The 12,722-nt window shown below is 47.9% G+C and overlaps 2 protein-coding genes across 2 annotated transcripts; both read right to left on the bottom strand.

Annotated features, from left to right (window-relative positions):
* Window positions 1-354: 354 nt before the first annotated feature.
* slc7a10b (solute carrier family 7 member 10b) lies at window positions 355-8,862 on the bottom strand. The gene is made up of 11 exons (XM_076028760.1): window positions 8,579-8,862; window positions 5,686-5,890; window positions 5,183-5,334; window positions 4,224-4,349; window positions 3,979-4,132; window positions 3,047-3,170; window positions 2,496-2,599; window positions 2,320-2,416; window positions 1,176-1,325; window positions 919-1,096; window positions 355-847 (listed from the first exon to the last, which is right to left on the bottom strand). Exons 1-11 carry the CDS (start codon window positions 8,709-8,711, stop codon window positions 717-719), a joined length of 1,554 nt encoding a protein of 517 aa, XP_075884875.1. The 5' UTR covers window positions 8,712-8,862; the 3' UTR covers window positions 355-716.
* A 376-nt stretch (window positions 8,863-9,238) lies between these two features.
* Window positions 9,239-11,704, bottom strand: faap24 (FA core complex associated protein 24). Its single transcript, XM_076028768.1, has 4 exons — window positions 11,474-11,704; window positions 10,289-10,431; window positions 10,032-10,187; window positions 9,239-9,728 (listed from the first exon to the last, which is right to left on the bottom strand). Exons 1-4 carry the CDS (start codon window positions 11,574-11,576, stop codon window positions 9,480-9,482), a joined length of 651 nt encoding a protein of 216 aa, XP_075884883.1. The 5' UTR covers window positions 11,577-11,704; the 3' UTR covers window positions 9,239-9,479.
* Between the last annotated feature and the right edge of the window lie 1,018 nt (window positions 11,705-12,722).

The raw sequence follows: 12,722 nt of genomic DNA, 5'->3' as shown, positions 1-12,722 counted from the left end.
GTTAGAAGCAGCTTCCAAGTTTTGTCGCGAGTTGACAAAGGGACACTGATTGGTTACAGAACACTGGGAGTAACCTAAAAAAAAAAAAAACTCCTGGTTGGATCTCGGCAAGACGGATGAGCGAGATCAAACTGCCTCTGCGTCAGTCTGACTTAGCAACAGCGAGTGCTAAATGCTAGCTTCGGCTCCCTAACGCATTCACTGGCGAAGACAATTACTCTACTGTTTAGCATGCTAGTTTAGAATCGGTTAGCACATTCGTAAGTGACAATTAAAACCCTAAGTGCAGTCTTGTGTGTTTGGGTTGCAGTCGGCTCTGACTGATGGCGTTCTGATCATTTATGATCTTGTGTAAAAAAAAAAATAACCCCACGCCCTTCTTTAAAAAAAAAAAGAGCCAAAAAACCCCAGCAACATTCAAGATAAAATAAGCAGTGCGTTGTTGCACACAGGAAATAAGCCGGAAGAGGAGCAACTGTTCACAGTGACTTTGTGGTCATTTGACTGTTGTGCTGCTCTACTGATTAGATAAAGAAGGAGAGAAGTAAAAAGTGCACAAGGCTTGCACAGCACAACAGGCATTTTCGCACTCAGCTCCGCCGGCTGAGTCTCCGATGACCAGACAGGAAGCTCCCGCGCCCCTGGGAGGAAGTGTCTAGATTCTCAGAGTAAAAAAAAAAGGAACAGTCGGCGTGCACGTCGGGGGCGAAATGGTCTTAAGAGTTGGCGCACAGACTGCTCCGGCCGGAGGACGGCTCTGTCCATTCTGATGGAGCGACGGCCTCCACGGGGTCCAGCTGAGGGAAGACCACGAAGCAGAGACTCTGGCCCAGCAGCGTCGCTCTCTCTGCAGGAAACACAACAAACAGAGTCAGCCGAGACCCCTGCGCCCTCCCACCCACATATGCGGCCACCCACCAATGAAGCGGTAGATGCACTTTGGTTTTTCCTTCCAGTGGACGCCCAGGAAGTAGACGGGGACGCCGGTGAGCATGATGACCAGGCCCACGCCACAGACAACGGGCTCCGAGTAGAGACTGAAGCCCAGCAGCAGAGCCCAGAACATCAAGTAGCACACGGGCACCAGCAGGTTCACCTGGAGGACAGGTGGGGAATGTGAGGGGGAAACATTGCAGCGAGTAGCAAAAGTGACAACGAGTGACAACAAGTGCTACCTTGATGGGTCGGTACAAGCCGGGCTTGGTCCAGCGGTGGTACAGCAGCCCGGCGATGGTGACGCCGTATGACAGGTAGTTGATGAAGGAGACGTAGTTGATGAGGTTGTGTGTTTCCCCGATGCAGAGTATGACGATAGTGGCAGCGCACTGCGGAGACATAAAACAGTGTCAGGCAAGTATGTTACTTGCAACATTATTACATACTCTTTTAGAATTGGAAAAACATTTGTAAATCAATTGATTGTGGAATTATTCATGATTACAATTTTAATTACATCTGACCAATTTTTTTTTTTTTTACAAAAAAGGCTGGGCTCTATGTTTACTCGTTTTATTTTGTTGCTTTGCATGGTTTTCTCGTTTGCCCGTCCTATTTTCCCTTGACAGACCAAAGTTTGAAAATATTCTGATGCTTCTGGTTCTCCTGTCAATTAACCCTGGGAATTGCAGTGCCCATCTACAACTTGCCTGCCAGTTGAATTGTCTTTGTTTTGAGTACTGCGGAAAAGTTAACACCATCACGTCTAAACAGTTGAGAACACTTACTCAAAATTTTGAAAAGCAATCAAAGTTTAATGAAATTTAATTACTTATATTACTTTGATGAAGTAATTCACACAGCTACACAACTATTACATTTTCAATAGGGTAATGTACTTGTAACCAATTATATCTGCAAAGTAATCTTCCCATTGGACTCAAAACAAGGCAGGACATGGCGATGGATCAGTGACTGGGGGACGACAGCATGGTGAGAAGGGCCTTCAGTTCCCCAGAGAGACTCTGAGTACTTCCCAGCAGAGGTCTCCCTTTTCCCACTTTCTCCCTTGTCTGTCACTTTGTGATGTTTGAAGACATGACTGACAATCACAAAGTAAAATCGTCACTTTGGTCTCCACCCACTACTGCACTGCCGAGGGGCAGAACAAAGTGCAGGTCGCCAAAAACCTTCTGATTTAGTCACAGCCAGTTAACAGTCAAACAGCTGGGCTGTGATGTCATGTGTTGTTGTGTTGTTGTGTTCCACACAAGGGAAGAGATGCAAAGCCTGAGATTTAAAACCTGCAACCAAACTGTTTGTCTCCTATGTCAACTTGTTTCAAACACACAGAATCAGAAACGCAGGCGGTGCAATACTCACGCAGACCAGCAGGGCAGGGATGGGGGTGCAGTTCTTGTAATGGATCATGGCCAGTAGGCTGGGCAGGTGACCCTCCCTGGCTCCAGAGAAACACAACCTGCAGGAACAAAAAGCATGGTCACAAAACAAGGCGAGGTACCCCCTGGTAGCACGCTAGAGTGGGCGCAGCTTCTCACCTGGAGGAGGTGAACAGGTAGCCGTTGATCCCCCCAAAGGTGGACAGAGCCACGGAGATGGGCATGATGACGGAGAACATTCCCAAGAGCTTTTCACCGAATGTCTGAGGAGGACGAGAAGAAGGAGGAGGAGAAGGAGAAACAGAAGCAGGAGGAGAAGGAAAAGTAGGACAAGGAGGTGGAGGGGGGTGATGATGATGGAAAGGAGGAGAAACAGGAAGAGGAAAAGAAGGAGAAGCAGGAAGAGGATGGGAGGAGGACAAGAATGAAGAAGAAGACAATGAGGAGTATAAGGAGAAGGTGGTAGAGAAGTTGGAAGAAGAAGAAAATAGGAGGAGAAAGTCAGAGGATGAGAAGGAGAATAAGGAAGTGAGGAGGTAGAAGACGAGGAGCAGGAAGAAGAGAGGGAGAAGGAAGAGAATGAGAAGAGCAGTTGGTTCGAAAGCCAAACTCTACACATTTTTCTCAGTCCTGAGGAACTCTGAGGAACTCTCAGAGCCGCCACACCATTGAGGAGCAGGACAGATGCCGACCGCTGCGCTGCTACTCACGACGGCCACGGCGTTGGACGAGAGCAGCTCCTCGGGCGACATGGAGGAGAAGTAGGCGATGTTGGTGAGCGTGTACACGAAGGTGACCAGCGGGATGGAGATGTAGATGGCACGAGGTAGATTCCTGCAGCCGCGCCATGCAGCGAGCGAGCGGGCAGGTGACCACACAGGCCATGCAGCATGCACACACACACACACACACACACACACACACACACACACACACACACACACACACACACACACACACACACAGTTAGAAGAAGAAACACTGCAGAGCTTCTTCTGCCTCCACATGTTCTTCACCTGGTTGCGTGTCAATTATCTTGAATTCAGAAGATACTGAACCAAGGGAGGAAACTGAAAAATGTATGTGAGCGCAAACCTTAAAGGCGTCGTTTGAAACTGATGACAGAAAAAATAAAATAATGAAATCCCTTGTGATGTCACAGCAGGAAAAGTAAAGAATGGACAAGAGACGCTGGAATACGGCCGCCTCGAATACAAAGACGCAAAAAACAAATTGTCAGACTAACCCTTTAAGGTCCTGCAAGTGCCTACAGGTGTAAAGATTTATTATTATAAATATAATATTAAATAAATATTTAAGTTGATTAAGTACTATCTCATTGTTTTATTAGACTTAAAATGGCAACAGAAGACTTTTATTTTGAAGGCTCGACCCTTCTGTGACTGAAGGGAGAATAGCATTCTGAGGCAAAAAAAAGGGTTTTGTTTGGATTGAGAGGGAACTCGGAAAAAAAAAATCTTTTGACCTGGTTTTGTTTCCTACCCCTTATCGCTTTCCATTTTTAACTTACAAAATAAATCAGCTGCCTCAATGTCTCGGTCGGATCCATGATTTTATTTAGATGTAAACCTGGATGACACAGATTGACAGCAAGCGTTGGAAAAGGTCACAGGACGCTCACCTTCTGGGCTCCACCACCTCCTCTGTGACGTAGTTGAGGAAGTTCCAGCCACTGAAGGCGAAGGAGGCCTGCAGGAAGGCCAGGGCGATCTGGCCCACCGACGGCGTCCGCTCCACAGAGAAGGCCACCTGAGGGCTCAGAGCCTCGTAGTTACCTGGCGGGACAGGTCACATGGCGTCAGCGGGTGGGTTGAAACCCTACATGTGAGAGCGCCCCCACCCCGCTGGACTGGTCCGGGATGGTACCATTGCAGATCTGGACCAGGCCGACCACGATGATGAGGCCCAGGGCCATCAGCTTCCCCACGGTGAAGACGTCCTGGATCCTGGTGGCCATGCGGACGCTGGAGCAGTTCACCCAAGTGAGGAGCACTGAGAGGAGGAGTGGAGTCGGTGTCAAACGGTAGCACCGACAATGACGACAGCAACAACTACAGCAATAACAGCGATGACAGCAACCAGATTTCGTAAGGCAGCTCTTGGCGTTCACCAACGAGGAGGTGAACATGTGAGCAGAAGCTGCTGCAGGGAGGAGCCTCTGAGTTCACTTCTGACTCCACACTGGTCGACATCCTCAAAACTGCTCTTCATCCACCTCCACCCTCCCCTCCATCCTCCTCCTACTTCTCCTTCTCCCACCTCCTGCTCCTCTTCCTTTCCCCTCCTCCATAACCTCCCCCTTCTCCTCCTCTTTCTGCTCCTCCTACTGCCCCCTCCTCTGTTTCTACCTTTATTTAGAACTACGACAGCTCCTCCTCCACCTCCTCATACTGCTCCACTTACTACTCCCCTCTCTCCCCCTATTCCTAATCCTCCCCTTCTCCTGCTATTGCCCCCCTCCTCCACCTCATCCTCTCCCTTTTTCTAGAACTACTACAGCTCCTCCTCCTCCTCCTCTCACTTCCCCCTCCCATCCTGCTTCTGTTACTGACCCCTCCTCCACCTTCTCCTCCACCTCCTGCTTCTACTTCCTCTCATCCTCCCCCTTGTCTACCACCTCCTGCTCCTCCTCCTCTGCCTTCTGAAAGGATGCTCTGCATTATTTACTACAGCCATTTAAAAAAGAAAGAAAAAAAGAGCTGGCTTCTCTACCAGCACAAGCACTCGAGACCGTTGACATGTAGAAGCTCCTCCTCTTTCTCCTCTAGAATGCTGCTGGAGAGTCTGAGAGGCTGCAGTTTTATTGTATGTCAGTTCAGACTTACACAGGCAGGTGGCGGAGAGCATCCTGGTGGCCATGTACGGAGGAAGGCAGTTGGGGAAGACGGGCTGCAGGACGTAGCTGGAGAAGGTGAGCGCGATGACAGCCAGCGTGGTCGGATACATGATGAGGACGGCGCTCCACAGCAGGAGGAACCTGAGGGGCAGGCTGGGGTTATTACAGGTCAAGACATGTCTATCAGCCCACACTGCCTTCACCGTGATAATCTGCTGACTTCTCTACATCTCCAGGCAGCAGCAGCAGCAGCTGCAGCACATTTAGCCCGCTGTTTACAGTCTCCTGCTAAAACTGCTGCTTTGTGTACAGTCAGCAGACCTGGGAGATGTACCAGTGCCCCTTTGTGATGTCAAAGTAGGACGATTTGCTGAACTTTAGCCTCAGTCCACACTTTATGAGAAGTGGAGCCGGCGAATGAATGAACTTTAAAGTTGCATATATTCTCTGTACTAAACTTCAGCACAACCTTGATGAGGTCGTGACACTCACCCAGTCAGGCCACCAAATATCTCAGTGACGTAGGAGTAGTCTCCCCCAGACTTAGGGATGGTGACACCCAGCTCGGCATAGCAGAGGGAGCCCAGAGCGGCGATGCAGCCCCCCAGGACCCAGATCACCAGCGCCAGGCCCACCGAGCCCGAGTGCTCTAGGACCCCCTTCGGAGAGATGAAGATCCCGGAGCCGATGATGTTTCCTGAGGACAGCAGGGGAGTACAAGAAGCTGAGGCTTCAGTGTTTAAAATCTTTGCAAAGATCAAAATCGACAATACCGCATCACCATCCACAACAAGCTTACCTTCAACCAACCAACCAACCAACACACCACTCACATCCACCAGCGCCGGCACCAACAGAGACGCTATGTTCCACACCCCCATTCCCTGATCTGTCCAATCCCACCTTCTGCTCATTCTGTACCATTGTATCAAATCATTGAATCCATTCTTCTTTACTGAGCATCTCTGCTATTCGACATTACTAACAATAGAAACAAGCCCCTAAAATTCCCCTGTTCAAAAATAATTGGCCTCCTCACACAGCACTGTCTGTTGTATTTATGTTTCTGCTTGCTATGACTCTCTCAATTTTGTGCTGTCAGTTTTTAGATGCAAGTGTTACTAGTTGAACCCTGACTGTGAAAACAATAAAATATGATTCTGATTCTGATGATGGTTGGAAAAAGTTTCCACTCCAACACCTTTTTTAAAAAAAGAAAAGAAAAGAAAAGAAAAAAGAAAAGTTCTGAAATGTAATGTATGTGCTTTATTCTATAGAGACACAGATGCAGGAGATCCAGCAGCAGAACTCCCATCCAAAACCGCAACCCCCTCAGGAACCCCGAGACGAAGGCCAGTCACATGAACACTGATCACAGCTGTGGTGCTGAAAGTGTTTTCACTGTATGGCCGCGACAAGAGTTTCTCAAAGTCACTGCGGACGTACGATGGCTTTAGTCAGTCTTTGCTCCTCCACCTCCTCCAAAGCCCCACATGTTGTCCCAGAGGGCCTCACGTGTCGGGGTGCATGTGTCCGCGCACAGAATTCTACAATTCTGCACAGGAAGTCAGTGGGAGTCGAAAGACGGGGCCACCAGGCCACACAAAAGCGGCTACCGTGACAGAGTGGGTGAGGGGAGGAGCTGCCGACCATCACTCCATCCCGGGACGGCCGCTGCCGCCCACCGCCTCAGGGTCCCAGTCGAGGCGCCGCATTCACACGGCTGCGCTAGCAGTAGCGCGGCAGGAGGCAGCCAAGTGGCACAGACGGCCGTTACGTAAGAGCACATAAATTATCCAGCACCGCGGCTGCTGAGGTGGGGGAGTGACCGACTCACCTCCTGCCTTCCGGCAGCTTCCCAGAGCATCACATCTGATGGCGTCTGACTCAGACCTGACTGGTTTTGAACCGTGGCGAGTCAGCTTGCGACGCAGTGATACAGAAGCAGCACGTTTTTAGAGCAGAGTGAAGTTATATCGCGATCTGCACCAAATTTCCAAATACGGAAAATAATTTACCGTAAGTCAGTCTGGAAAAGAACAGGTACAGAGCACATGGACATAGCCAGTAGTAGTGCAGCAGTAGAAAAATGCCTTCAGACCATCCAGGTCTTTGTTCTTCTTATAACGAGGAAATGTGATCAGAACGTGCAACATCCACCTTTGGTGGATGTGTGCAACATACGTTTAATGCAACATCCGTGCTGTCACTGTTTACACTGCAACATCCACACTGACAAACTTAACACTGCAACATCCACGCGGCCACTATTCACAATACAACATCCACGCTGACACACTTTTCACGCTGACACTGTTTACTGCAACATCCACGCTGACACACTTTACCCTGCAACATCCACAGTGACACAGTTTACCCTGCAACATCCACACTGACACTGTTTAATGCAACATCCATGCTGACACAACTTACAGTGCAACATCCACACTGACACAGTTTACCTTGCAACATCCACACTGGCAGTTTACACTGCAACATCCACGCTGACACTGTTTACTGCAACATCCATACTGACACAGTTTACCCTGCAACATCCATGCTGACACTGTTTACACTGCAACATCCACGCTCAACTCAGTTTACACTGCATCATCTATGCTGACACTATTTACACTGCAGCATCTACACCGACACTGTTTACACTGCAACATCCACGCTAACACTGCATCCTCCCCACCCTCTAATATTTTGTATGGACTCTTTCACAAAGTGACATAAGTATTTGATAAAATAAAAATTGACATATCAGGATCATGACTCTGCTTATGGAACCTCCTGTGTGAACAGAAATTATACTGTTGGAGCCCAAAACTATTTGATCTGGTTCCGGTTGTGCTTCTGTGGCCTTGAAGTACTGAGCCTTGGGAACTGTTTTGGGTTTTGGGGGTCATTGAGCAGACATCCACCCCAGACTCCTCTCCATCTCTTCCCCCGGTGCTGTGCTGTTCACCTTGCAGAGGGGAGTGACATAATTGGGTGGCTGTCGCTCTTATTTACTGAGTGCATAGACTCCCGCTGCTCATTCTGCTCCAGCAGTCACAGCTCTTCTGCCTGACCAGCAGCCTCCTGCTGGACCCAGCCAACTCCAGCCACGTCGGCACTGCAACTCACATTGACGAGGACTGACATGCAAACAAACATGGAGTCCTCTTGGTTGGTCCTCCATTGGGGGTAGGTTGGTGGTGGTGGTAGAATTTCAAATAAACAATAACAAACATGATTAAAAAAAAAAAAAAAAAAAAAGATCTTCCCATCTCCTTTTCTTCTTCTGGTATTTTCTATTTCAGTGCCTTTTCGTCGGTTGGCTGCTGCCGACTGAAGCGACACAAAGTTGCAGCGGCGGTGTCAGGAAGCTGCAGCTCACCTATGATGATGGTGCAGGCGCTCAGCAGCCCGATCTCCTTCTTCAGCGTCACCCGCTCCGGGACTGAGCTCTCCTCCTTCTCCTTCTTCTTCTTCTTCCTGCCGTCCGCCGCGCTGCCGTTCGGGCCATCCATGTCCGCCTGGCCGGGTCCGCTCCGCTCCGGTCCTCGGTGTCCTCCTCCCAGTCAGTCCCAGTGCTCCCAGTGCTCCCGTCCTCTCCTCACTCCGCTCTCATGCATACTGAAAGGGCCGCGCTTGCGCAACAACCTGCGGCTGTCCGGGGTAGAATGTTAAATACCCTGGGACTCTCCGAGATGCTTTCACGGACGCGCGCGTGGATCCACTCGATCGACTCGCGCGCGTCCGGTTTGACCGAAGTTGGTTCGAGCGGTCAGGCAGCTCTCCGACTATTAGAGGGACGGCCAGTCCCTTTCTGAAATCCCGCGCTTAAATGAATATAATAGTTTCTTTTCTGCTTAAAGATTTCATACAACTCTTATTATGAGGAGCTTGTTGTAAACATTAAACACTCACGCGTCACCTCGCAGTCAAACCCAGGACACACTATTAGGCTTATTTATTAATATCATTATTTCATGAATGAGACAACTGCGCAAATTAATCTCATATTTAGGGTTTTTAATATTTAACACCGACTTCAAACACACATGGCAGAACAGAAGCCCAAAACGATGCTCGAAACATTAAAACCCACGGTCCGTGTCACCAGGTCCATTTGAAAGTTTTGCCACTGTGCTGATCGGCTGGTCGGCTCTGGCGAGTCACATTGAACCATCTGTGGTCGCCCGAAAAACAAATATTAGCCTTCGAACAACATTGTCAGTCTTGGTTGTAGCGCAGCCAGTGTTCCCTTAGGAATGGGGGGACCCCTGTCGGTGGCTTCAGGTTCCTGCAGTGTGCTGGTAAAAGAAGTTGTGGATCTGCTGCGCCGCAGACTGGCCCACGACGGGCTCCAGCTGACCGAGGGTGGCGCTGCACAGCAGCTGCACACTGGAGAAATGCTGCAGCAGCGCCAGGGCCTTGACCTTGCCGACCCCCGGTACCTGCTGCACCATGGCCAGGACCAGTGGGTCCAGCAGCTGGCAGGAAGTCCTCCTGCTGAACGGGTTCTCCCTGCTCTCACAGTGGACCTGTGGTGGACAAGAGCAGCCGTAACATGCAGCACGCTTTCAGATTTCATGGAGTAAATTAAACTTTACTGGACCCCGGACCAGCTAATGTGGTTGCTTCAGATAAAGCTTCTGACAATTTATTTTAGAACCTTATGGAACACCAAGAAATGTTGCACATAAGCACAGGAAACAAACCTGAGACTCTTCCACATAAGGAATTCTCCACAGTTGGTTCCGTCGTGGAGGGAATAAGAATTTGTGAGATTCACTGGATGCTCCCTGAGTGAAACTGAACATTCTTATCTCCTCCCTGCTACTCACCATCTGAGTGATGAGCTGTGCGGCTTCCGTCTGCCCACCCACGGGCAGCAGGGTCAAGCCAAGGTCAAACACCACAAACTTCTGCACGGTGGTGAAGTACTGCTCACTGAGCCTGGTGTTCTCCACCAACACCAGCGCCTGGAGATGGCTGCTGCTCTGCAACACAGGATGGACATGGCTCACGTCAGCGCAGGGACACAAAAAAACAACGGCGAAAACAACGGCGAAAACAACAACGGCCTCTGCAGTCAACTCACGTTTCGGTGGCGAGCCAACTTCCTCCTGAAGCTGCTTCCTGCAATGACATCGCACTCGGACACGTAGAGGATGCAGCTGTTGTTGGGCAGGAGAAAGTCTGCAGCGCCGAGCTGGTTTTCAAACAGGACCTTCACACCTCCACCTACAGCATGGGTGAAGCTTGTTAGGAAGAAAAAAAAGAACAAAACAAAAGAGGCTGTCTTCAGGAAACATGTGGCTCTTGGGTTTGCAGGTTCTCAAGTTCTCTAGCTCCGCACACAATCCAAGATGAACACACCTGGCTGGTGAAGAACTCTAAATTATCTGTGTGTGTGGGTGTGTTTGGTGTGTGTGTGTGTTGGCCATGTGACGAACAAGTGACTTGGGATAGACTCTACCACCTGAAACCAATGAGTGCAGGACAAACTGTGACTGAAGACAGATGAATGAAAAGTTCAGTTTGACTTGGAAACATCCATCCATCCATTTTCAATACATGCTCCTTCCTGAACTCAGAGTTGTGGGGGTCTACTGGAGCCTCTCCCAGCTGTCACAGTGCGAAGGCAGGGACAAGTGGCCAGTTGATCGGAGGGCCACGAAACACAGAATGTAAATTGAAGTTGTTAAAATCAATTTGTTAATTTGTTTCGATTTTATTTTATTTATTGTTGATTGTAACAAATAAGAATTGACAACCAAGTCCTTTGGATATTATGTCTCTGTACAATGTCTGTCGTTGGTTTGTAGCGTTGATAAGACTGATTTGTCAACCACAAAATTAGACAGCTTCAAAAATCAGTTTAAAAATATATTAAAAGAAAATTAGAACTCTTTAAGTTCAACAACAGTCAATAGAAAACCCACAATTAACAAAGCAGGAGTTTCTTTTAGACAGCAGCGCACCAGGAGTTTGAAAAATCTCCCATCATTTGAATTATAAACTAAAAAAAACAACAACCCGGAAGTAGAACTCATCTTAACACGTTTGGAAAAAACAATATTTATCAATCTGCCGTCAGCGTCAAATCAAACTTCAACATGGACTATTGTACACGGCGATTGGCGCGAGCGAGTGTCGTCTTCCTGGCGCAGGAACCAGGCGAAGGTGCTCCCTGACGTCACATGTCGGACAGCCGTTCCACCACTGGGCCAGTCGAGCTGTATTAATCGATGACACAGGGAGATGTTGGGCGACGTCTACCTACCTTTCAAGCCGTCACTGAGTGACGTGTTTCTCCAACGTTCGCTGGCGAGAACGTGTCCGTACGGAGGAACCGCGTGCAACGCGGCAGACGTCTGGGTCTCCATGGAGACAAAGACGCGATTGGCCCGTTTAACAGCTGGCTGTTGAGAGCTTTGAACAGCCAGCGGTCGAGGGAAAACTCTTTCCCGCCGTGGATCGTTGACTTCCGAACGTCTTCTTCGTCTCAAGTAGAGGTGAGCGGCGGAGATGATCAATGGTCGCCCCCCGATGGACACGATGTAGAATACATCGACACGCTCTATAACGTTATAGAGGAAACTCTGTTTTTCTTTAGTCAAATATGAAAAAAAGAAATCAATTGACATACACTAATGATTATAACGAAGATAGAAATAAATGCAATGGTATGCAAATGTACGGGGAGCAAATGCAAGTAGAGGAAATTAGCAAAAAAAGAGTAAACACTGATCATGCAAGATCACGATGCCGTTCAGCCAAGAGACTGACTCAGCTGACTCTCACGCTCTTTTGGCTTCCAAACGGCTCCTTACATTTTCTGTTGTTTCTTTTATTTTATGACCAAATTATGTGCTAAAATTAAGAATTAATTTTCATGATCTTTAAAATATTACATGTGTATTATTGATACACTCAACATGGAACACAGTACTGTAAAAATAAATATAATGTACCAAAACAAAGACCCACCCTAATACAACTATGTACGAGAGTATGTATGTATGTATGTATGTATGTATGTATGTATGTATGTATGTATATATATATATATATATATATATATATATGTGTGTGTGTGTGTGTGTCCACTCAATAGTTAAAATAATATTCAGAGTGAATCTTTTTACAGCCACACAATCAGCACATTTACGGCACGTAAAGAGAGTTAACTAAATTAACACATCTCTGATTACCATCCATACTGTATGACAGAACAAACTTTTTTCACTGAGGGCCATATACATAAAAAATATAAGAGGGGCTGGGCCACTTACTAGAAATTAGGTATATAGCCTTAACTTTAGTGTATTAAAGTTAGAAAAATCAATCAAAAGTGGTAAAATATGTTATATTGTTGAATATAATTAAAGACAAAACTGCCTTCATCACAGCTTTCCATAAATGGATCTTTATAGATTTATTCAGAAAAAGCTTTGGTAGCTCATTCTCAGAACAGCAGCCTCAGATTTCTTCTTAGACAGAAGATTTACAGTACAGAGAAAAAACAATAA

The sequence above is a fragment of the Nelusetta ayraudi genome, unplaced genomic scaffold (assembly GCF_046127955.1).
Source record: "Nelusetta ayraudi isolate G7.1 ecotype Tasmania unplaced genomic scaffold, CSIRO-AGI_Nayr_v1 ptg000026l, whole genome shotgun sequence".
NCBI classification, from domain to species: domain Eukaryota; kingdom Metazoa; phylum Chordata; class Actinopteri; order Tetraodontiformes; family Monacanthidae; genus Nelusetta; species Nelusetta ayraudi.
Note: the sequence above shows the minus strand (reverse complement) of the source record. Positions and strands in the feature narration are given on the sequence as shown.